Source organism: Carassius carassius, chromosome 12 (assembly GCF_963082965.1).
Source record: "Carassius carassius chromosome 12, fCarCar2.1, whole genome shotgun sequence".
NCBI lineage: Eukaryota > Metazoa > Chordata > Actinopteri > Cypriniformes > Cyprinidae > Carassius > Carassius carassius.
The window spans coordinates 21,246,849-21,272,968 of record NC_081766.1 but is presented as its reverse complement, the minus strand read 5'-3'; the positions used below and the strand labels follow the sequence as shown (position 1 = coordinate 21,272,968).

General features: G+C 37.4%; 1 protein-coding gene across 4 annotated transcripts in view; it reads right to left on the bottom strand.

Annotated features, from left to right (window-relative positions):
* The window catches only part of LOC132155091 (5'-3' exoribonuclease 1-like), a 77,479-nt gene that overhangs the window by 11,316 nt on the left and 40,043 nt on the right, over nt 1–26,120 (bottom strand). For 3 of the 4 annotated variants that reach the window (XM_059563876.1, XM_059563878.1, XM_059563879.1), the window contains exons 1-23: nt 9,488–9,685; nt 8,219–8,451; nt 7,906–8,003; nt 7,545–7,654; nt 7,360–7,470; nt 7,171–7,256; nt 7,014–7,101; nt 6,741–6,909; nt 6,585–6,652; nt 5,047–5,181; nt 3,999–4,068; nt 3,618–3,720; nt 3,414–3,503; nt 2,711–2,867; nt 2,507–2,626; nt 2,260–2,429; nt 1,745–1,862; nt 1,534–1,629; nt 1,275–1,375; nt 1,034–1,159; nt 478–640; nt 239–352; nt 60–158 (exon numbers count right to left, since the gene is read on the bottom strand). In XM_059563876.1, coding sequence (XP_059419859.1) covers nt 60–158; nt 239–352; nt 478–640; nt 1,034–1,159; nt 1,275–1,375; nt 1,534–1,629; nt 1,745–1,862; nt 2,260–2,429; nt 2,507–2,626; nt 2,711–2,867; nt 3,414–3,503; nt 3,618–3,720; nt 3,999–4,068; nt 5,047–5,181; nt 6,585–6,652; nt 6,741–6,909; nt 7,014–7,101; nt 7,171–7,256; nt 7,360–7,470; nt 7,545–7,654; nt 7,906–8,003; nt 8,219–8,451; nt 9,488–9,562 — 2,700 coding nt within the window. In that variant the 5' untranslated portion in view covers nt 9,563–9,685. Of the gene's footprint in view, nt 1–59; nt 159–238; nt 353–477; nt 641–1,033; nt 1,160–1,274; nt 1,376–1,533; nt 1,630–1,744; nt 1,863–2,259; nt 2,430–2,506; nt 2,627–2,710; nt 2,868–3,413; nt 3,504–3,617; nt 3,721–3,998; nt 4,069–5,046; nt 5,182–6,584; nt 6,653–6,740; nt 6,910–7,013; nt 7,102–7,170; nt 7,257–7,359; nt 7,471–7,544; nt 7,655–7,905; nt 8,004–8,218; nt 8,452–9,487; nt 9,686–26,120 lie in introns of those variants that run through there. The other variant, XM_059563877.1, reaches the window with a different exon arrangement.

The following is a 26,120-nucleotide window of genomic DNA, read 5'->3' as shown; positions in this document are numbered from 1 at the left end:
CAAAGTAAACTGAAAAAAATTAATCCATTAAAATCCTTCTTGACAGACTCAAGACTTACATGCTGGTTCTGTATTAAAGCATCAAGCTGAGGTTCACAGGGTACAGAGAAGACCACTCTGACCCGCCCCTCACTGATGACGTCACTAGAATCTTGCACCTAAGTAAACAGAAAAAATCCTACATAACTGGCATTTAACTATTGGAGCTGGTCCGGAGAGCAGAAAAAACAGTACATACATCTCCCATTGCACCGTAATATGGGTTTCCAACCATAAAGACAACGGTTCCTGGGGGAAACAGCTCCTCCAGTGTCTTGAAGCGAGCCAATGATGAATCAAACGCTTTGATATCCTGAAGTGAAAAAAAAACAAAAAAAAAACAGCATGGTTTAATCATCTGAACAACTTCACATTTTGAAGAACTTCAGGTTCTTGGTTAGAATTCCGGTTAACATTTGGGCTGGTGGGATTATTTACCTTCACGATAGTCTGGTATGGAAAGGGCAGGACCTGTTTGGCAAACTGCTTTTGCAAATGGACCTTTCCGCTCTGACCAATGACATACTTCCTGCCTGTCAGCAGCTGGCCGTATACCACAACATCTGTCTCATTGATCACAATGCCTTTGCGCTTGCCGAAGCTGAAATGCAGATAAAGTCATATTTTACATACGGACAATCATACATTCACACTCAACTTGGCAGAATTTAAAAATATGCAAAGCTTTCTATTCTCTGAACATGCATAGCTGAGATTAAAGGACTACTGAGAAATGAGTTTATACTGTACAGATACCACTACCTCTAGGCATAAAGTATGGTCAAATTTGCAGTGACAATTAATTACACCACAATGAAGGAAAAAAAGTCAGATAAATCACAGTCAGATAATCACATTGCAGCTAAAAAAAAAAATGATGTGAGCCTTTTTTTTGTCCAATGTATACATCAGACAATAAAAGACTGAATCAGATTTGTCTTTTTGAGTCAATTATTAAAAATGACAAATAACGTGAATAAAAAGGGCAGCATACTGCTCTGAGAGGCCTTGAACATCTTTGACCCAGTCCTTCTGCTCTTTATCAGTCAGACGAGTGACTTTAGTAGGCGGTGGTGTGTCACCCACATACAGCACCTGTGATGGTTCATCCAAAGAAAACCTGCAGAGTAAGGAGACACAATTAACAGACTAAAAGAGAGAGTTTGAGTGAGCTACATGACTCCATATGGCAGCAAATCATTTAGAAATATCAATAGAGTAAAAACAAAACAAACTTTGTTTCTCCATCTGAAACCGCTACAACCCGAGCTTCCATCAAATGAGGCCAGTTCACAAACAAAGGCTTTCCAAGAACCAGCGCTGCAACGTCTTCCACCTGGAATACAGTCACATGTTTTACCAAATCACCATAAAACATCATTAATTGAAAAGAAGGTTTTTTTAAGACTTGCAGAAACTCTTGTCTGAGGTAGTCATTAACACAATCAAGTCTACAAGTGAAGCGCCTTTAGTGTGAGGGGACAAACTGCTCACCTGTTCCAGCTCCTGGCTGGCTAAAATCTCCAGCATCATGTTCTCCCCTCTGCTGCTTTGTTGAAACACCGTCACTCCAGTTTTCTTCTTATAAAACTGTGTGAGAAATACAACAGAAAAATCTGCATTAATCCTGTATGATCTGATACTGATCCTCAATAATGGGATAATAAGTGATAATCTGCAGACAGGCAGGTTGTGGATTATTTACCTTATGACGGATGTGCTGTAAGGTGGGGAAGCCACAGAAATAAAGAGCTCCTCTGTCAACCCTATGCCCTACATGATCTAGTGGGACACGCCAGGCATCCATGGGGATCGGTGTTTGCCTAAAAAAACCAAACATGGTGCATGCAATTTCCACAAGACAACATATAATACATCAAGCGCTGACACTGTTCAGAGCGTGCTGATGTGAAGTGTAAAGTATACATGTAAACACAAAAGTGACATTCAAACCAAAACATTATTCAATTTAAAGTTTCTTCATTGTAAAGAGAAAAATCTGATTTACTAATTCAAATTTATGTGATAATTATAAAGTGCACAGTGTAAAAATAATAATAAATAGAACTAATAATAATTACATTTATCTGTAACTGTAAAGTGAAAAGTGTTCATGTAAATACAAATGACACTATATTAAACTGAGCGCATGGTTTATCATCATCATCACACCATGTTAACATGTGAGTGGGTGAAATATACTGGGCAGGCAGGACATACCTGACGTGGCAGTGGAGGATGTTGGGGAAGAGCTGGAGGAGGGGGGAGTTGTAGACATAGTCCAGCTCTTTATCAAAGCAGTAGACGGCACACTCTGTATGTCTGTTCCTGGCCTTCTCTGATGGAGTCAGTTTAACAGTGTAGGGCTCCATAGCAGCTAACAAGCATTTCTGAAAACAAACCAATATCATATCATGAAACTGCACTTCCATCGCAGTCGGTATGGTGAAAAAGATGTTTAAAGCACCTCGTCGATAAACGGGATGAGCACCACGGCTTCCCACTCCTGCTGTTTGCCATTGAGGTCCGTTTTGAAGTCTTGTGGGTAATACTCAACGATGGGTGAGCCCGGTGACGTCATCAGATGCTGTGAAGGACAGAGAGCCAATAAATGAGGGAGAGTTTCTATAAGGAGCATTGACGTGACGGGGACGTGAAGCGAGTGTGTCACCTGGTAACACTGTGGAAGAAGCTCTTTGCTGGCTGAAGGCAGAACAGCCAAGAGCTGCTGGAACGGCATGAAGGGTTTGCCCAAATCAAATGCCAACTTGAGACTAGAGATGTTCCTCACATCAGAAAGGAAGGGAGCATAGTGGTTCGGATAATACCTGTAGAGATTTGAGAGGAAAGCAAAGTCCTTTGAAACAGCCACTGCATCAAAAACAACCCAATTAAATGTTTTTATTTAATACATGTCCCTGATACTTTTAAGTAGATCTGCATAATAGTAATAAAGCATGTATTAATATTAATGTGCATTTAGGAATGCAAAATGGGCCAATCACCTTCAAATACTGGTAACGAGAAACAAGGGCAGTTTTCCGTCATAACATAAACTAGAAATTAAGCAATAAATGTTAGCATTGTAATTTTACAATTATATTGTTCCTAAAAATATATATTTTACAGCGAAATATAAAAAACTAAATTTTTATATTTATATTAAAAATCTAGAAATCTATCTATATACTAAAATCTAAATATTAGATTAATATTAATAATATAATATATTATTTCTTATTATTACCAACAATCAAGTGCATCAAACCTTGATTTTTCTTTTTTTAAATAGAAAAAAAAGACATCTCTCAAATCCCGCAGCTCTCCTTATAAGCACACTTCACTGTATTTTTCCACTCTCTCTATCAGCTCACCAGCTCCAAGACTGAACTCCATGGTAGTAGTAATGCAAGATCCACTGGATCCCCTCCACGTAACATTTAGCCTGATTGGCCAAAAACACACTGCAACATGAAATGGAAAAAAAAATTATCTTCCCGGAATGGTTCATTTTAAGACACAGAGAAAACATGCTTTCATCCTTTCCAAAGTTAAAATGGAGTTGAATGGAGACTCACTCGGAGACGACTTCAACGTCCATCTTGGTCATGTAGTAGGTGCGCTTGTATTGTCGAAACTCTGTTTCAAACATGTCATCATCTTCACCGTCTTCCTCTGTGCCTTCGAGTGCATTGTGGACAATATGAAGCCTTATTTAGAAGCTGAAGGCTTTAAAATATGTTATTGTACTTCATTTTATATTGTGTGCACTAACAGTGTACTTACACAAGAAAGTAATGGGTAGTATAAGGTTACTTATTACTTGGCCTTGATAAGGTTAGGTATAAGGTTATGTTCAGGGTTGTGCATAGAAAATGCACAGGATTATAAAATAAAGTGCAAGCCAATGTCCAGAACAATGATCAACAGTAATGGACATGGGGTTTGGATTTGTGTACCTCTTCCTGAAGTGCTATGAGACTCTTCGACACCATCAAGAGCGGCGAGGCACAGGGAGTCTTCCGCAGACTGGAAAAAATAAGTGGTCCATCAGTGATTAATGACTGAAATGTTTTTCACCGAATAATATATCACTAAGCATAGAATATAGTACATTAGTAGTTTAAAACTGAAACATTCTATAATTTCCTCACCCTGACATTGTGTCAAAACTTTATGAGTTTGTTTACCATGTTAAGCACAAATAAGATTTTAAAAGAATGCTGGTAGCCAAATAGCTGACGGTAGCCATTTACTTGGAAATCAATGGAACTCCATGGCTACCGTTAGCTGTTTGGTTAACCCAAATTAGTGGGTGTGCTCAGCAGAAAAAATTAATTCATACAGGTTTGGAATGATCAAGTGAGCAAATTAATTTTTATTTTTGGTTGAGCTATCCCTTTAAATGACACGGTTTCATTCAATGATTACAGCTGAGACCAAAAGTTCCTATTTTTTAAGTTGCCGAAAATGTCATGCATCAATAGTTCTCTTTTGTGCACTGCATAGAAAAAAAGAAAAAAAAAGAGAGGAAAAAAAAAAAAAAAACAACAACAAACTGATTTGGAATGACGACAAGTCATAGGATAATAAACCATTTAAAAATATATATATATATATATTATTTATTTTAAATACATATTATAGACCAGCAAGAGAACAACACAATGCAACCAGCATTGCTATTGCACAAACTAAGACAAAATTTCTCAATTATCAAAGCCCTATTGATGAAGAGACAAAAGAGGTGAAAGCAGAAACAGCAGCACATTCATTTAGAAGACAGGAACCTGGTAACTAAAACTGAACCTGACTCACAGGAGACAATGGAGGCAGCAAATGGGTACTTCTAACACCCCCTCTTCAAAACTAGGACAGGCTGCTCATTGTTTGTGATGATTTTAAAAGTGAATAAGAAAATTGGATTCTGATATGAGATGAAAAATTCCACCTCATACAGTGTGCTTGGGTGTGCCATCCGTCTTACTGCATTCTGCTCATATTCACCTTACTCTTCTTCATGTCTTTGACACCGGCCTCCTCGGCTGCCAGCCCGGCTGCTTCGTTCAGGTATTTGTTCCCCACCTTACTCTCAAACCACTTCAGATCTACAAACACCTCGCTGAAGTGCTCCCGGTCGAACTGAAAACAGAGAAGAGGGTGATGACAGAGCAAGAGCTGAACGGGGTGGATTTTCAATCAATAACCTTTCCTGGTTATATGAAGATGAAAGAGATGGGTACTCGTCCAAATTCAAAGGCTTTTAACATTTATTGCTCAAAAATATGTACAAAAAAAAGCACAATGGTGCAGAATGTTTTCGGGTATTAAATCTTCTTCAGTGCCATGTGCTACCAAGCAATACCTATTCTGCTTTTCATGTTACAGGTGTTGTCTGTATTTGGCATCCGAGAGGTGACCCATGTCACGAATGCAGTCAAAAACAATTAATAAAAATTGTGTCATTTAGACAAGCTTCCAGAGAACAAATATGTATTTGATTTGTTATATAATTTATTTGGGGAAAAAAATTAAATGACTGATATTTAGTGTGTGTGTGTGTGTGTGTGTTAATCAGATACAGTAATGTACTGTTGAAAATAATAAATGCAAAACACAAAAAAAAATTAAAACATTTAAAAAAATTATCAAGGCATGCTTTTCACACTGTTTCTAAGTAAAAATATTATATTGTGATTTTTATCTATTTAAAATAACTAAAAATACTTTAAAAAAAATAACTTTAAAATATTTCACTATATTGTAAAATGTAATTAATTCATGTGATGACAAAGCTGAATTTTTTCATTACTTATTTTAGTCATTACTACAGTCTTCAGAGTCACATGATACGTAAGAAATCATTCTAATATGTGACCCTGGACCACAAAACCGGTCTTAAGTCGCTGGGGTATATTTGTAGCAATAGCCAGAAATACATTGTATAGGTCAAAATTTTAGAATTTTTTTTTTCTTTTATGCCAAAAATCATTAGGATATTAAGTAAAGATCATGTTCCATGAAGATGTTTTGTAAATTTCCTACCATAAATATATCAATTTAATTTTTGATTAGTAACATGCATTGCTAAGGACTTTATTTTGACAACTTCAAAAGTGATTTTCTCAATATTAAGACTTTTTTGCACCGTCGGATTCCAGATTTTCAAACAGTTGTATCTCGGCCAAATATTGTCCGATTCTAATAAACCATACATCAATAGAAAGCTTATTCAGCTAATTTCGAAAAATTTACACTTGGTTTTGTGGTCCCATATGCTGATTCTGTGCTCAGGAAAATATTCCTATTATCAATGTTGAAAACAGTTGTGCTGCTTATTAATTATGTGTAAACTGTGAAACACTTTTTATTCAACATTCTTTAATGAATTGAAACAGCATTTATTTTAAGTAAAAACCTGTCTAACATTATAAATGTCTTCAGGTCAATTTAATGCATCCTTGGTAAATAAAAATTTTTTAAGTCTTTTAATAATTAAGTAAATAAAATAATACCATAATAAAATAAAAATACCTAACACTCACTTCTGACAACTTCTCAAGGTACTTTTCAAAGTTGGCAAGGTTGAGATGACCGTTTTCATTCAGGTAACCTGATGGAGACGACAGTGATCAGCATTAATCTCAGCATTACGCTTTCATCACAAGTCTGCGCTGTGATCTACTATTACACTGACTCACCCCCCAGACTGGGCAGCACGCTGATGTAAGTTCGATAGAGCAGCGGCAGTGCATCGTGATTGATGTGCAGGTGAGGAAGATGAGGGATGAAGTCGTTCCCCACCAGGAAACCCATCAGAACCCAGTCATCGATGATCCGCTCCAGGTTGTACTCAAATGAGATCTTATTCTGATGGAAATACAGACAGTCAGTATATTGTCTACAATGTCTTTGTCATTCATTTAGCTTTAAGTAAGATTTGTGCCATATAAGAGAGAGTCATATATTCTCACCCTGAGCTCTGAAAACTCATAGTCGATGTATTCCCTCATAAGGGAAAGATGTAGCAGGTGAAAGGTCGTCTCTTCAGGAGCTGTTATCCTACAGAGCAGAAAAACACATTATAAAGAAAAACAATCTTAATGCAAGTGAAAATAATGCCACACTTACCTCTTTTGTGACTTTTTGCCTCCAAAGCGAACCTCCTCCCTGAGGAGAGAAAAGTTAGGCTCATGGCTGGTCAAGCCAAGCATTATCTACAAAAAAAGAGAAATGAGAAGAAAGACAGCTTAAAATAAATCCCAAAATAACTGATATGACTATGACCGAAATGTCTCTGTTATACACAGCTGTACTCACCAGGTCGGCATCCAGACCATAAAGGCAGTGTCTTGTGTTTGGGTCATGACCCGGTTTGGTGGTCTCAGAACGAATGAACTCCATGATCTTGTGCTCTCCTTCACCAGGGGTCTGAGAAGAAACAGGAGTTGGAAGAACTTCACAGAAACACACACGACACAAAGCTTTGAAGCCATGTTACTCACCTCATGACCAGACAAATACACATTCACTCTTTGCCACGATTTGTCTGTGGACAGTTTATTGTGAACAAAATATTTCAGCTGTTCCTGCAGCCTGGCCATGAAATCCGTTCCTACAGAGGTCAAGTAAGAGAAACAGATAACTCATTAAACATTACACATCAGGATTTGTCAGCAAAAAAGTCCCATAAAAAAAAAACACCAGACAGCCAGTAACAACCACCCAATACATGATTTAAACCGTAAAATGTAGATCTTAGCCACGGATTCATATTATGCCTTTAAAGTTCAAATCTGTAGATAGAAAAATAATAGTATATAACATCACTAGGACAGTATAAGACCAATAAAGGTGCACACAAACCAGGGGTGATGCAGTTTGAGTCAAATCTGGCCTCTGTGGGCAAAACTTCACCCTTCTCCAAGGCCTTCTTGATTTTCTCCTCAGCTTCTTTTGCTGACCTTTAAAACACAAAAGGACATCTAAATAAAATTACTTCAGCATTTCAAAAATTCATTTTCATGATACACTACCATTCAACGTTTCGAGGTTGGTAAGGTTTTTAAACTTTCAAGAAGCAATGTGTGTGTTGTGTTTATCTGTCCAAATACAGTTATTTATAAAGTCAAAGTCATTCAGTCAAAAGTCAATGTTATGCTCGGGTCTTCTGCTATACCGGAATCTTCTTCCACGCTGCTGGTTCATCTTGGCCCTGGGTGCAACACCATCAACAGCCATGAAGAACACTTTCCTGGGCTTGATGATGCGGAAGAGCACCTCCAGGTAGTGGAAAATGTCAGCAAAGATCTTCTCTTCAGAAATACGGAAGTGTACATCTTCATCATTGGGGTGGGAACACTGGTGGATGATCCCATTCATATCTAAATATAGGTTGTCAAACTCTGGAATCTGAGATGAAAGAGAGCACATAAGTTGGTAGGTGTAAACTTGACAACATATGACTAATGTCATATGACTAATGACTAATTCTAAAGAGTAGTTAAAAAAAAATACTCCAAACTGCAATTCATATAAGAAACTTTAAGATAACGAAATGCATAACAAGTGAAGACAATACAATGCAACTATTACACTGGTTTTATATACTGTGTTTAGTCTAAATTAAAATCTTTCATTTAAAACTCATAAAAAATGTTTTTGGTAATTTATATCTAATAAATTATTATTATTAGATTTAAAATGAAAATCACAAATGCTGCCTTTGCAACTAAGCAAAATAAATCAATTAACATTGAAAGTTTTAAAATGTCTAAAACTGAAATAACATAAAAAGCTACATAAAATATTTAAGATATATAATTAAGTCAATAATTCCAAAGTACATTCAGCTGATAATTACATCAGTCAAACATATATCTGAATAAAAACGTTGTCTATTATATTAATTAATAGTTAATATTTAAAACAGTGCAGCAAAATATGTTTTACAGTCATTCTGACAAAGAAAGCATGATGGTGCTTCTTCACCTTTCAATAAATAACAAAGAGAAAATCTTTAACAATAAATAAACTAGTAAAATCACTCTCTCAAAACCTAGTGGGCTGCCAAAGTAGTGTGCATTTCTGAGCTTCATAGAGCGTTCCGAATAATGATCGAAATGTTGCTGATTTGATAGTTAAATCAGCTGCTACAGTTTGAGCTCGTGGTTCTCGTCACAGCTGGTCGAATAATTATGATGACAGCTCGATGGAAATCACCTACGTTGCGCAGAGCTCATTGCATTATGAGACACAGTCATTATTATTTACATTATAGAAGTAACTTAATGTTGCTAAATCATAAAGATAAAATTCTCGTCTATACCGAACAGATTCACGGTGGCGGGACAATAAAACGAAGGTTTTAGAGTATGGTTTGAGTTTATGTTCCAAGAGCTGTAAATGAGCTCTATGAGGCCTGTTATATTTAGCCAAACTAGCTCACCTGATGCTCTTTGACAACTTCACTCAGACACGGATACCGCTCCGATATCCAGCGATAAAACTTAGGCACCCCCATTTTTCGTGTAAGTCTTCAAACAACAATAATTAAGAAAAAACTTATGCAGAAGCCAATGTGAGCAGAATTTCATAGACTGATTTTTCTAGTCGGTTGTGTTTCTGTATGAGGCTATGAGCTGTTACTGTCCTGCCAATAACATGTCCGTATGGAAACTCGCGTGATGTAACACCTTGTAATGTCGTTCCGACACTCATAAAACACTAGAAACGTAATATTTGATTTGACAAACGTCATGGACCTAGCACAATATATATGAGAAAATGTACAGGTAGGCCTACTTTTAAATTATGTAATTTTCATAATTTTCATAAGAAAATATCCTTGTACTGGGACAGTAAATCAGGCCGGGAATTTGACTTCACCCCAGGCCACCTCTGTTGCTGCAGTCACCACCATCCAATTCATGTGTCCACCAGACTGCTAAACTCTTTGGCTCTTTCAGCTGTTTGAATTGGGTTATACTTAAAAAATAAATCAAAATCCTTATACTGTGGATGGGCAAAATAATCAAATGAAATATCAAGAAGTATCAAGGCATTCACTGTCTCTATCATCTTTCTATTAATCCTTCGCTCTCTCACTCTGCACATTGAGTTTCTCTGCAATATGAAATAAGCACTTTCAATAATCTATATTAATTTATGCAGCCATCAATTGTATGTCCCAATGATCACAGTCCTACTACTGATGACCTTATAAATCATAAAAGCACATATTTTTATGTGAGTAAAAAAAATATATATAGTCATGTTTAGTTTTGTTTATAGCTTAAACTTTACCTGAAGGTTCCTGCTCTGACTCAAAAGCTGAACTGTCCACCCTCTCTTGTTCAACAGCAGGAGCACTAGCAGCACTCGTGCTACTGTTGCTTCCTTCGTCACCTTCAAAATAAATAAGCATTGTACACTAGGCTACATAATTGGAAAATCAATTTCTGGTCAAATTAATTTTTTTTGGCACTAAAAAAATACTGTATCTTCATATGTAAAACAGTGTGATAGTTTGTCATTAAGATGCTCTTTTAAAACATCTATCATTATATACATGTTTTATATATATATATATATATATATATATATATATATATATATATATATATATATAATTTTTTTATTTTGATTTTTTTATAGATTTTATCTATTGTAAGTCGCTTTGAATGAAAGCGTGGTTTTAGAGTCACGGTCTCGGTATAGTTGTATGTGCTATGTTTATGGAAAAACTATACTTTCAAAATATATATATATTATCATATCATTAACAATATTCTAACTACAAGCAACAGCACAAATAAATACAATAGAGTAATGATACAAATAAAATAAACTGACTTTCAGGGTTTTTTAGGTATGTCTTGCATTAGTTTTTAGGTACAGAAATTAAATAAAGTAATCAAATGTAAAACAGCATTGCATTTTGGACTATAAATTAAAGATTATTCTTTATTAAAGTAAAAAAGCTTTTTAATCAAGAGTAGTGAGTGATTTCTTGGTTGTTGCTGTTCGATTAATATAAAGACTGTCACTTTAAGAGAATGCCCGGATACAGTGTTCGTATTAGTATTGAACAAGAGTGAATGATTTGTAGAGGTTTTTTCATGGCTGTTGTTGTAATGTCTGGGAATCCAGAATGCGCATGAATCAACAGAAACATATATTATTTGAACCCTGTTATGAAAATTAGATCGTGCGCAATCACACATGCGCATTATCATCAGCTCCTCGGTTCTCGAATCGGACGCGTCTGACAGAAACGGTTCTTGACTCGAGAACGAGTCATTATCTGGCTCGGCTCGGTGTTCACCTTCAGTTCTCTCTACACAGCAGTTCAGTCAGTGTACTGTTACATGAATTACTTCGGGATATTGGTTTGTTTTAACTCAGAGGGAGTGTCAGCCACATTAAACAAAGTTTACAGCATAAGTCTTTTGCGGATTAATGCCAATTGGAGACGCGAACCGTTAAAAACGATTCAGTTCGATTTGGTGAACTGTTTCAAGAAGATCCGGTTACATCGAATGATTCGTTCGCGAACCGGATATCACAAACTGCTTTGTTTTGAACTGTCTTACAACAGACACGGAAGAGAAGACAATGGTGAATAAAGTCGTAGTTTTTGCTATTTTTGGACCAAAATGTATTTTCGATGCTTCAAAAAATTCTAACTGACCCTCTGATGTCACATGGACTACTTTGATGATGTTTTTCTTACCTTTCTGAACATGGACAGTATAACGTTCAAAGCTTCAATGGAGGGACTGAGAGCTCTCGGACTAAATCTAAAATATCTTAAACTGTGTTCCAAAAATAAACGGAGGTCTTACGGGTTTGGAACAACATGAGGGTAAGTTATTAATGACATAATTTAGCAAATTGGGCGAACTAACCCTTTAATAGCAACATTTTATTATTATGTGCAGAATTTTCTCTTACTGATACATGGCATTTTTTTCACTCTGATTTACACGAATTCACTTGGTCTAATAGAAATAGATCTTCCCAATCAAGAATTGATCTCTTTTTGCTCTCTTGCTCAGCTCTTCAGTTTGTTAAAGATATTTCTCATTCATTTGCACCCCTGTCAGATCATAAACAAATAAGCTTAAAATTGTGTAGTAATGCTGATAAAATTCATAGGTTACGTGGTTATTGGAAGTTTAATGATTCACTTTTAAAAGATGCTCCCTTTAATGATAATATTAAAAGATACTTTCAGATGTATTTCCAAAAAAAACTGAGGACAGCTATAAAGTGAATTTTTTAAGGCTAGGCAGATTGCTATCAGACGAAGTAAAGACTTAAAAGCCTCTAAAAATAAAAATATAAATGAACTATTAAATAAAATAAATATTTTATTGCAAAAATAAAACTAACTCCTGAAGAAGAATTACATTTAAGGGAGTTAAATCTTCAAATTAATCAAGCCTATTTGGACTTGGCTAGAGGGGTTATAAGATCTAGAGCAAAATGGCTCGAGGAAGGAGAGACCAATTCCAGTTATTTTTTTGCATTAGAGAAGAGGAATTGCAGGAAAAATTAATTAACCGCTCCTTAATATTAATGGTGTCAGATGCACAGATCCAAAATTAATTTCTACTTTTGTTACTACCTTTTATAATGACCTTTACACCTCTGAATTTAATATGGATAATTGTGAGAATTTTTTGGAAACAATTAGAAATCATATTCCTGTCATTGATAATGATTTTAAAGATATTTGTGAGGCCACTTTGACAATAGAGGAAATTAAATTGGCTTTATTTTCTATGAAAAAAAAGAAATCCCCTGGTGTTGATGGTTTTTCCATAGAAGTTTACATTCATTTCTGGGATTTAATACCCTCCCCTTTGCTTCTTATGTATAGTGAATGCATTGCTCAGAGAGAAATGACTTCATCAGTGAAACAGGGTATTATTTCCCTTATCCCAAAGCCTGAAAAAGATTCTCTCTTAATTGATAATTGGAGACCAATTACACTTCTTACAGTTGATTATAAGATCTTGGCCTTGGTATACGCAAATAGATTACAATTTAAGATTAATCATATTATTTCAGAAACACAGTCAGGTTTTGTTAAAGGCATGCACATTAGTAATAACTTAAGATTTGTTTTAGATTTATTGGATTATGCTGACTTTGTGAAATCTGATGCTATTATGCTTTTCTTAGACTTTTATAAGGCCTTTGACACCATTGAGCATGAATTTCTTCTGCAATCTCTTAAATTGTTTGGTTTCGGGTCTTCATTTGTTAATATAATTGAAATTTTTTATAAAGGAATTACAAGCTCTGTCATAGTTAATATGTTCACCTCACAAAGATTTTTATAAGACGTGGTGTCAGACAGGGTTGCCCGATTTCCCCTTTTTTATTTATTTTGGTTACTGAATTATTATCATTAAGTATTATGCATAATCAGAATTTTAAAGGTATTTCCATCTTTGATAGGGAAGTTAAAATCTCTCAGCTAGCTGATGACACCACTCTTTTTTTTAAAAGATAAAAGTCAACTTTCTATAGCCATTCAGATAATTAAACAGCTCTCGTGTGCTTCTGGGCTAAGGCTAAATTTGTCCAAATGTGAGATAATGTCACTGCATAAATGTGATGACACATTAATTCAGGGTATTCCAGTTAAAGACACAATAAAGTATTTGGGTATTTATGTATCAAAAAATGTAATAGCCAGACAACAACTTAATTTTTCTAGTAGATTAAAGAAGACTCAAAATATTTTTAATCTTTGGCTACAAAGAGACCTCTCACTTTATGGTAGGGTTCTCCTCTCTAAAGCGGAAGGTCTTTCTCACTTCGTCTATCCTTCACTTTCTTTATATGTCAATGATTGTACTATTAAAGGTGTTAATAAACTTTTCTTCGACTTTATATGGAAAAACAGGTCTCATAACTTAAAAAAGCAGTGATATCTAGTTGTAGAAGTGATGGGGGACTTGAAGCTATAAACTTTCATAATACCATTTACACGTTTAAAATAAACTTGCTAAGAAGATGTTTAATAAATCCAAATTCTTAATGGTTCTTTATTCCTAATTATATATTCAATAAAATTGGAGGGCTCCCCTTTATCTTAAAATTTAATTATATGCATAATAAACTCCTGGTTAAATTAGCAAATTTTCATCAACAGGCTCTTCTTGCGCGGAAGTTGTGTTACGTTCACAACTTCTCACCACATAAAACTCTCTTCGGGAATAATATGGATATAACTGTTAGGAACAAGTCTCTTTTTTCACTAATTGGTTTAACAGAGGTTTAATTTATATTTTTTCTTTATTTGACAATTTTGGCAATGTCTTGTTGTATGAACGCTTCATGACTGTCCATAACTTTTCTATTCCTTTCAAAGAATATAATAATGTTCTTAGAGCTATTCCCTCAGGTTTAATGCATCTGGTTAAAGGCCATATATTATACACCAAAAGAGATATGAAGGAATCGGCTTTGTTACTGGGCGGCATTGGCATTTATGACAAGAAATGTAATAATAAACATGTTCGCCAGATATTTCAAAAGAGAGAACGCATTGTTCCTCGAGGTAGATCCCATTGGGCTGCTTTAATTAATAATATAGATTGGAGAAGAGCGTGGTTGTTGCCTCATAAATATTTTCTTCCTAATAAGACCAAAGAAATTCACTTTAAAATACTGCATAAATATATATATAAAAAAAAAAATATATATATATACATAAATATATATCCTGTTAACTCATCTGTTTCCAAATATGTTGATATTCCTAGTACCTGCATATTTTGTGGCAATGAAGAGGAAACCCTAATACATTTATTTTATTCTTGCGAGTTTGTTAAGAAATTTTGGCTTGACTTATATTCCCATTTAAACAAACCCCCTATCTTTGCACAATATTTTAGCTTGAAAGATATTACCTGTTATTACTCTGAATCTGCCAACAAATCTAAAGAGTATATATTCAACTTTTTTATTTTGTTCGGCAAATAAATGCACAATAGTCTCTGGGTGCTGTTTGCAAAAAGAAGAAATTTGTATCAATATCTTTTTGAATTTCTTTAAGAAGGTATTAACAGGATAAACGTAGGATAATCCGAAAATAAACTTCTCTTATCTTATTAGTAATTAAGTATCTATAAGGAATCAGCCAAATTTTCCTCCAGGCAATACCAAAAACAAAGGTATTCCAATAAACCGTGACATTTGGAATTGAAACATCTATGTATTAGTAGAGGTGGATGAAAATCAATATTTCCCCAACATTGTAACAGTAGGGTCTAGGGAAGGTAAAACAGAGGGGCAGGGGATATGTTGAAATGATCGAATAACTCCAGATGGTATGGCATCGAATACAATAGCAATTTCTTTAGGGGTAATGAGAATGTTAAAACGATTTAGAAATTCCTCATAGTTTAATAAAAGGCCATTTGCATTAAATAACTGACTTACAAGCAAAATATCTGTCTCAAACCAGCACTGGAAGAAACGTTTTTCTATAGATCTTATATGATCTGTTTTTATATAGAATATCTCTGTTATTCCATATAAAATATTTGAGGAGAAAAGTTATGTTTGTATAGAGAAGACCAAGCGAGAAGGACCTGCTTATGGAATTTAGATAATTTAGCTGGTATTTTTTCAACATTATAATTGCAAAGCAATAAAAAATTAAATCCACCAAATTTGGAGAAATATAATGTGGAATAAAGTTCCAGACTGAGGTTGGATTTTTGAGAGTGTTTAGCTCAATTAATTTTAAGAGTATTATTAAATGTGCAGAAATCTAACATATTGAGACCACCATTTTCATAAGTATTCAAAACAACAGATTTCTTGATATAATGTTTTCCATATGAAATTAAATACAATTTTGTCAGTACTTTTGAGAACGTTGTTATCAACATGGAGAGAATGAGCAGCATATAATAATCTAGATATTCCCTCCCCTTTGGCAAGTAATATTCTTCCCCTCAGAGATAAGTCTATTTGCAGCCATAATTAAAATTTCCTTTGTGTTTTCTCAATAATTGGGGAAAAATTTAATACACATCTATCATTTTGATGTTTACATATAGAGTTACCTCATCTTTAATTGGAATATTATTAATTGTAGAAAGGTTACACTCTTTAATTGAAAGTAGTTCACATTTAGACAAATTTTAAAAAAGACCAGAAGCTCTAGAAAAACTTTCAACTGTGCTGATGGCAAAAGGGACCAAAGGGGCATCTCTTAAAAAAGAGCAGTGTCATATGCTAATTGGCTGATCTTTACTTTTCTTTCTGCAATGAGAATCCCTTTCAAGGTACTTTTATTAATATAGTGTGAGAAAATCTGGGTTCCAAGGAGGAAAAGATAGGGTGAGATAGGGCATCCTTGCCTGATGCCCCTCTGAAGATTAAATCTGGGTGACATACCAAAACTAAATTTCAATGAGCAATTACTATTAGCATAAAGTGTCCTAATGGCATTATAAAATAAAATCACCAAAGCCAAATTTTTGAAGGCAACGGAAAATAAAAGCATGCTCCACGGTGTCAAATGCATTGTAGAAGTCTACAAAACAAATTAAACTTTCCTTTGAAATAAAATCAGAATAGTCAAGGATGTCTAAAATTAATCTGCTGTTATTAGAAACGTGCCTGTTTTTTATAAATCCAGATTGAGATTCATCAATTAAATAGCTCATCACTTTCTGTAATCTCTGGGCCAAGATTTGAGCTAGAATCTTGTAATCAGTATTAAGTAAACAAATTGGACGCCAATTTTCAATAAGAAGTGGATCCTTTTTGGGTTTTGGAATCAGAGTAATCACACCCTGTGTCAAGTTAGGAGGAAGAGAAGTTTTCAGAATTATCTTTGCATACACTTCTGCAAGAAATGGAGCTAAGGGTTCAGAGAAGACATTATAAAATTCTGCAGTAATACCATCATTCCCTGGAGATTTGTTAATTTTAAGATGGTTAATAGAATCAATGATTTCTTTAAGGGAAACCAGTTCATCACACCGATTTTTGTCATCAACCTCTATGGTATTCAGTTCAACTATTGAGTCTAAAAATAAGGATGTGTCATCCTCATCAAACCTAGAGGTATATAATAAATTATAAAGCTTATAGCAATAATTAGAAATTTTCTTGGGATTATCTGTTATGATACCATCAACACTGAGTTTAGTCATGCTATTATAACTGGCATTAGATTTCTCTAACCTGAAGAAGTATGCAGAATTTTGTTCACCTAGCTCCATCCATCTCCTCCTAGATCGCACAAAAGCTTTACATTTATAAAAATCAAGTTCGTTTTGTAATTTAGAAAGCAAAGCAGTTTCATATTTGAGAGATATTCAGGGGGCCTCTGAGTAATGACAGCACTTAACGGTATTATGAGATAATAAAGAGCTATTTAACTTCCAATATGATGGTTTGATGGAATTTAAAGTGCTTACCGAAATCTTAATTTTTATATAGATAACCTTATGATCAGTTAGGCAGAATATCAACTAAAGTATTGGAAATGTCAGTTGATTTAGAAATCAGCCAAAAGTCTATACGAGAAAAATGAGAAGCAGCCTTGTTGCTCCAGGTAAATGCTTTTCGTATTAGGGAATTTGGACCTCCAGACATCAATCACATCAAGTCTCTTCATGAACTGTTTAAATTTTAAATTAAGAGATGAGGGTCGGCTGGGAGGCCACTTATCAAGAACACAGTCAATTGCAATATTTAAATCCCCACCTATAACAAGCAGAGAGTTTGGGAATTTTTTTTCAGCCAGTATAGCAGTCTGCTTTTCTATATACTCAAGCATTCTCAGACTTTGAATTAAATCCATAAATATTTGCCATAATAATAAAAGTTGAATTAAGATCAATGACGTGACACAAAAAATGTCCATATGAATCATATTCCGAGTGTAATATATTCCCTTTAAATACATTCCTTAGAGAAGTAACTCCTGCAGAGCGTTCAGTTCCAAGGGAAAACCAAAAGTCATTACCCCATTATGATCTCCAGAATTTTACATCATTAACAGATGAATGGGATTCTTGGAAAAAACAAAAATCAGGCTTCAATTGTTTCGCAAATAAAAATAACGCTTTCCTTTTCACTGTGTCAAAAACAAATATATAAAAGAACTGTAGTAACAAAAAAGCAATGAAGCTTAGGGCAAAAAAGGGAACACCCCAAACTCTGCATTTAGAACAAGAGTCAGTGTTAAGTGAACCAACTTGTCATATAACAATTTGACAAATTCCAGACAAAAGGTTTTGAACTATACTTAAAAAGATATTAAGGCACAAAAACCAAAGAACACGGCTGATCTGCAACAAAAGATCCTGGACTAGCCAGCCGCAGGACAACAAACTTCAAGGTGGCAGAATGATTTCTTTGCCTTCAACAAATGCTCGGGCTCTGACATAGTATGCCTTTCTTCCTGCATCCCTCGCACTTTTAAATGCAGGCCACAGCTTTTTTTTCCTTTCTCTGTCTTCCTCACAAAAGTCTTCGGCAAACCGTAGTTTCAGTAGTCAGCTAAGACGTATATGGGAACTCCTCCCTTCTCCACTTTCGCTGAAATCTTATGGGCTAACGCCAGTTGGGGACAGCTGCATGCAAATACTGACAGGTCAGCGGGCAGTATAAAATGCATGGACGCCAAAATTATGTCAGAATCTCTTTCTTGACCTGAAGGACGCAGACCGCAAGACGCTTCTAAACGCTCCAGTCACTCCATCCGGCCTCTTTGGTGAAGCTGTGGAGTCGGTCACAGAGCGTTACTCCGAGACACAGAAGCATGCCAAAGCGATGAGCCACGTGATGGCCCGTCGCTCACTCCAGTCTTCATTCAAGTTTTCAATTCAATTCAAGTTTATTTGTATAGCGCTTTTTACAATACAAATCATTACAAAGCAACTTTACAGAAAATTATGTTTCTACAATATTTAGTAGTAGCTAGTAGTTTGTGCACGTTTGACAGGATTTTAGAAAAATAAAAATAATAATAATAATACAAGACGTAGTCAGCTAGATGATGAACTATCAATATTATTAATTAATAGTAATTATAGGATGCAGTCACACATGTAGCAATAATTGTTAGTTCTGTTTGTTGATTCAAGGTTAGGATCATCTGGGGTCCTCTGAGGGTCAGCATCATCTCTTCTCAGGTGTTCTGGATCCAGACTGGAGCTTGTGTAAATCCTAGTTACCACGGGATGTAAATCCCGTGGCAAAACATAGAAACAAAATAGAGACATCATTAGCATAGCTGCTGATCCAACAAAGTAAAATTAGTTTAACCCAAGCTAAAGAATAAAAATGCAGATGCAACTACACTCACAATTTAAGAGATACATTATTCGAATGCTTGGCGAAAGAGATGCGTTTTTAATCTAGATTTAAACAGAGAGAGTGTGTCTGAACCCCGAACATTATCAGGAAGGCTATTCCAGAGTTTGGGAGCCAAATGTGAAAAAGCTCTACCTCCTTTAGTGGACTTTGCTATCCTAGGAACTACCAAAAGTCCAGCGTTTTGTGACCTTAGGGTGCGTGATGGGTTGTAGTGTGGTAGAAGGCTAGTTAGGTACGCAGGAGCTAAACCATTTAGGGCCTTATTGGTAAGTAATGATAATTTGTAACAGATACGGAACTTAATAGGTAGCCAGTGCAGAGACTGTAAAATTGGGGTAATATGATCATATTTTCTTGACCTGGTAAGGACTCTAGCTGCTGCATTTTGGACTACCTGTAGCTTGTTTATTGACGAAGCAGGACAACCACCTAGAAGTCCATTACAATAGTCCAGTCTAGAGGTCATGAAAGCATGAACTAGCTTTTCTGCATCAGAAACAGATAACATGTTTCGTAGCTTGGCAATATTTCTAAGATGGAAGAATGCGGTTTTTGTAACATTGGAAATATGATTTTCAAAAGACAAATTGCTGTCTAATATAACACCCAGATTTCTGACTGTAGAGGAAGTAACAGTACATCCGTCTAGTTGCAGATTGTAATCTACAAGATTCTGTGTGGTGTTTTTTGGTCCAATAATTAATATCTCTGTCTTATCCGAATTTAATTGGAGAAAATTATTTGTCATCCAATCTTTTACATTTTTAACACACTCTGTTAGCTTAGATAATTGGGAAGTTTCATCTGGTCTCGTTGAAATATATAGCTGAGTATCATCAGCATAACAGTGGAAGCTAATTCCGTATTTTCTAATAATATTACCAAGGGGCAACATGTATATTGAAAATAGAAGGGGACCTAGGACGGATCCTTGTGGCACTCCATATTTTACTGATGATAAATGAGATGACACCCCATTTAAGTAAACAAAATAGTAGCGATCGGACAGGTAGGATCTAAACCATCTTAGAGCCTGCCCTTGAATACCTGTATAGTTTTGTAATCGATCTATGAGTATGTCATGATCTATGGTGTCGAACGCAGCACTAAGATCAAGTAAGACTAGAAATGAGATGCAGCCTTGATCTGACGCAAGAAGCAGGTCATTTGTAATTTTAACAAGTGCAGTTTCTGTGCTATGGTGGGGCCTAAAACCTGACTGAAATTCTTCATACAGATCATTTTTATGCAGGAAGGTGCTCAATTGAGCAGACACAACTTTTTCTAAAATTTTAGACATAAATGGAAGATTTGAAATAGGCCTATAATTTGCCAGTACACTAGGATCTAGTTTTGGTTTCTTAATAAGAGGCTTGATAACCGCCAGCTTGAATGGTTTTGGGACGTGACATAAAGATAACGACGAGTTAATGATATTGAGAAGCGGTTCTTCGGCTACAGGTAACAGCTCTTTTAGTAATTTAGTGGGTACAGGATCTAATAAACATGTTGTTGGTTTAGATACAGTGATAAGTTTATTTAGCTCTTCCTGTCCTATATTTGTAAAGCACTGCAGTTTATTTTTGGGTGCGATGGATGAAACTGAAGTGTTAGACGCTGTAGAATCTACATTCGCTATTGTATTTCTAATGTCATCTATTTTATCAGTGAAGAAATTCATAAAGTCATTACTATTTAACGTTGGTGGAATATTTGAATCAGGTGGCGTCTGGTAATTTGTTAATTTAGCCACTGTGCTAAATAAAAACCTTGGATTGTTTTGGTTATTTTCAATGAGTTTGTGGATATGCTCTGCCCTAGCAGTTTTTAGAGCCTGTCTATAGCTGGACATACTGTTTTTCCATGCAATTTTAAAAACTTCCAAGTTAGTTTTTCTCCATTTGCGTTCAAGACTACGAGTTACTTTCTTGAGAGAGTGAGTATTACTGTTATACCATGGCACAGTACGTTTTTCTCTAACCTTTTTCAATTTGATGGGGGCAACAGCTTCTAATGTATTAGAGAAAATAGTGCCCATGTTGTCAGTAATTTCGTCTAATTCATGTGTATTTTTGGGTACAAATAGCAGTTGAGATAGATCAGGCAGGTTATTTGCGAATCTGTCTTTGGTGGCTGGAACAATAGTTCTGCCCAGACGGTAACGCTGAGACATATAGTTAATATCAGTTATACGCAGCATGCACGATACAAGGAAATGGTCTGTAATATCATCACATTGGGGTACAATATCTATAGCAGTAAGATCGATTCCATGCGATATAATTAGATCTAGTGTATGATTAAAACGATGAGTGGGCCCGGTGACATTTTGCTTGACTCCAAAGGAGTTTATTAGGTCAGTAAACGCAAGTCCTAATGTATCATTTGCATTATCAACGTGAATATTAAAATCTCCCATGATTAGCGCCTTATCAACTGTAACTAGAAGGTCTGAGAGGAAATCTGCAAATTCTTTTAGGAATTCTGTATACGGCCCTGGTGGTCTATACACAGTAGCCAGAGCAAGAGATACATTAGATTTCTTTTGCATGTCTGACAGTGTAACATTTAGCAGAAGTATTTCAAAAGAGTTAAACCTGTATCCTGTTTTCTGGGTAACATTGAGAATATCACTATATATTGTTGCAACACCTCCTCCACGACCAGTCTGACGGGGCTCATGCTTATAACAGTAGTTTGGTGGAGTAGACTCATTTAGACCAAAATAATCATTTGGTTTTAGCCAGGTTTCAGTCAAGCAGAGTACATCAAAACTATTTTCTGTGATCATTTCATTTACAATAACTGCTTTGGGTGTGAGTGATCTAATATTTATGAGCCCAAACTTTAAAAATTGTTTTTGTTCATTTACTTTACATTTTTCTGGTTTAATTACGATAAGATTTTTTCTAGATCCTACATTATATTTTGACCTCACTATTCGGGGAACAGACACAGTCTTAATAGTTTTTACAGCACAAGTACTTTTATCATTTAAGCGGGTGGAACAAAACTCATCATAATAGTTATTAGAGAATTGTCTTACTAGTCACATGGAGCGAAGTGTCCTGGAGATGTTGTCAGAGAGCAGCTCCGCTCCGATTCTGCTGGGGTGTAATCCATCAGCGCGAAACAGCCTAGGACGCTCCCAGAAAAGATTCCAGTTATTAACAAATAGCAGTTTCTGTTCTTTACACCATGACAACAACCATTCATTTAAAGCAAAAAGTCTACTGAACCTTTCGTGTCCTCGTCGATACGTGGGCAGTGGTCCTGACACGACGATCGTCGCCGCGGGTGTCGTGCTGCGAACCGTCTCGATCAGGCTGCTGAAGTCCCTCTTCAGCGTCTCCGTCTGCCGCAGCGTGGTGTCGTTAACCCCGGCGTGAAGCACGACCGCTCTGGGGCTCTCGTCGACCTTCAGGATCGCGGGTATCTGCGCAGAAACATCGAGAACACGAGCACCAGGCAAACAATGAGTGTGCACTTTACCTTCGGCTAACGTAGCACTTACGTGTCGGACGATGGAGTCTCCGATGATCACAGCGTCGCGTCCTGTCTCGCGGAGGGGAGCGAAGCGGTTCCGGATGGAGATGTCGAAGGCAGGAGGGGGAGAAGTCGTCGCCCGGGACCCGGCTCGCGTCCTCCGCTGTGGATGCACCCAGGGTCCGTGGTGTCCCGGCGTCGCAGTGAAGGACATCTGGGAAGATCGCGTCCTGGGTGCACCGGGCCTGTGCAGAGAAACACACGGAGTAGACGTGGTGGGACTGTTAACAGATCGCTGTATACTTACCCCGGACTTGTGAGCATCAGCCCGGGATGATTCCAGCGCGGTTCTCCGCTCTCTCAGCTGGGCCTGCCTCACCTCCAGGTCGCGAATCTGCTTTCCCACGGCCTCGAGCTGCACAGAGTGGAGACATTCATCCGCCATTAAAGCAAGTAACAGTGAGTACAGCAGTGGTAATGTGTGTGAATAGAGTATTAGCAATGTTAGCGCAGTTAGCTGCAACCACGCCGCTGATGCTAACGGGCTAAAAGCTAATAGCGGACCCGGGAGATCAAAATAAAACTAGTGATAGCGAGGCGCTCTGATTGTTTTTGTTGTAGAATACAATAGAGGATATATTCACACGTTATATAAACGGAAACGATGATGTATACAATTGATTTTTGAGTTAAAAATAGTCAATGAAAAGAATATAGTGACGGAGCTCAAACGCAGTACAGCCGCCAACAACAAACAGGAAGTGAGTCCACGGATAGTTTTCATCCGTGAGGTCCTTCATCCGTGAGGTCCCGCTCTTCTTCGGCACCTCCCCAGGCTCAAGGACCGGTTGGACAGCCACTGAAACAGATCTTGGCTCAGATACAGCCCGGGGACTGGTTCGCTTCAGTGGATATAAAAGACGCATACTTTGATATTCAAATAGCGACATGCCACAGGCGCTTCCTGAGATTATGCTATCCTGGCTTATCAGTATTCAGTGCTTCCGTTTGGACTGGCCCTGGCCCCCCGCACATTTTCAAAGTGTGTGGACACAGCGCTTTCTCCCCTCAGATCGAGCGAATTGCGTGTCTTGAATTATCTGGACGATTGGCTGATTTTAGCTCACTCAAGAGATGTGCTAATCAGTCACGTGGAAACACTGCTTCACCATCTGGATATGATGGGACTGCGTGTGAATATGCAGAAGAGCGTGTTTTTACAGAGTCAGAATATAACATATCTGGGAGTATGTTTGGACTCGATGGCGATGCGAGTCCATCTCTCTCGGGAGAGCATAAAGGCAATCTCATTGACTCTGCACCATTTCAGACCGGGCAGGTCGGTTTCACTGAGGGAATTTCAGAGGCTTCTGGGACTGATGGCGGCGGCTTCTTCAGTGTGCCATCTGGGTCTGCTGCATATGCGGCCACTGCAGTTTTGGCTAAAAACTCGAGTTACGCCAAAGACGTGGTCTTCGGGCCACAAGCGAATTACGGTCCCTCACAGTTGCGTCAGCACTCTGAAACCATGGAAAAGCCCGGATATTTTCAGCCCAGGAGTTCCTTTGGGTATAGTGACACAGCGCATAGTTGTCTTGACGGACGCGTCAACTTCAGGCTGGGGAGCAGTGTGCCTGGGTCAGAGTCACAGAGAACATGGCATTTGGTCAAAATTGGAGCAGCAACATGTACTGATTCAAACTGACAACACGTCTGTGGTCTCGTACATAAATCGCCAGGGCGGCGTGCGCTCCAGAGCTCTATTCAAACAGGCAGCGAGTCTCCTGTTGTGGGCGGACCGACACTTTCTCTCCATAAGAGCGGCGCACATCCCCGGTATCCTGAACCGCGGAGTGGACATGCTTTCGAGGAACGGGATTCCTCAAGGAGAGTCGAGGCTTCACCCAGGATCAGTTCAAATGATTTGGGATCGATTCGGGAGGGCGGAAGTGGATTTGTTTGCCACAAGTGAGAACACGCACTGTCTGACGTTCTTCTCGCTATGTCACTCCCCTCTGTCAGGAGATGCTCTGACATCGCGCTGGCCAGAAGCCAGACTTTACGAGTTTCCTCCTGTGAAGATTCTGCCTATGGTGTTGTGCAAAATCAGGGAGGAAGGAGCGTCAGATATACTTGTGGCCCCAAACTGGCCTAATCAGCCCTGGTTCGCGGATCTGAGAGAGTTAGTGGTTGCTCCCCCATGGCAAATCCCCCTCAGGAAGGACCTGCTGTCTCAGGCGAATGGCACGATATGGCACCCCAGCCCCGAGCTGTAGAACCTTCATGTGTGGCCACTGCGGGGACTGTTTGGTAAAGACGCTCTGGTAGTCAGTTTTCTCAGGGGAGCAAGGAGATTGTGTCCTTTACGGTCGCCCTCCGTACATACATTTTCATTGGAGGGACAGAAAGCTTTCTGACTAAATCTTTAAACTGTGTTCCGAAGATGAACGGAGGTCTTACTGGTTTGGAACGACATGAGGGTGAGTCATTAATGACATAATTTTAATATTTGGGTGAACTAACCCTTTAATTACAGAAGCCCTGAACCGCATGGTGAAAATAAGGGAAACTTATCTAGTTATTTTGACATAATAAGTTGTTATTTCGACATAACTCCTCGTTATTTCGACATAAGTCTTTATTTCGACATAAGTCTCATTATGATAAGGCTTGTATTAATTTCAATATGAGCCACTAGAGGGCAGAATAAGGGGCAGTTCACATATCTCGCCTAAAAACGCATGGAAAACGCTAGGTGCACCGCTTTCTCCTCCCACTCGGGCAGTTGCGCTCCTGAGGAGTCTGCTGTGGATAAGCAACCATGACCTGCATTTTTTTCCATGAAGACGCGGAAATTTCAGCAAAGGATAAATGGATTTGCAGCACTAAAAATCGCTTGCAGTAGCTCTGCTACTAAATTTATTTCAAAATGGCAATCCATATATAGCTATGGTCAGCTGTTCCTTCATCTTGGCTGAGCTTTCAAAGTTGTTACGGGAAAGGATGAAGCTGATTGGTTGGTTGCTTGTGGCATTCTGAAAAGTTGAGTTGTTTTTAACTTGATGTGGTGCAGACGCACCTGGAAAAAAAAGAGTCGTGACCACGTCGCTTCCATTATGAGCGCACATACCGCGCACCTACATTGGAAATAACGAACTTGAGCGTGCAAAAGACTCAATATGTGAACAGCCCTTAAGACAGTGTATCCATTAAAGAACGCATTGTAGTTA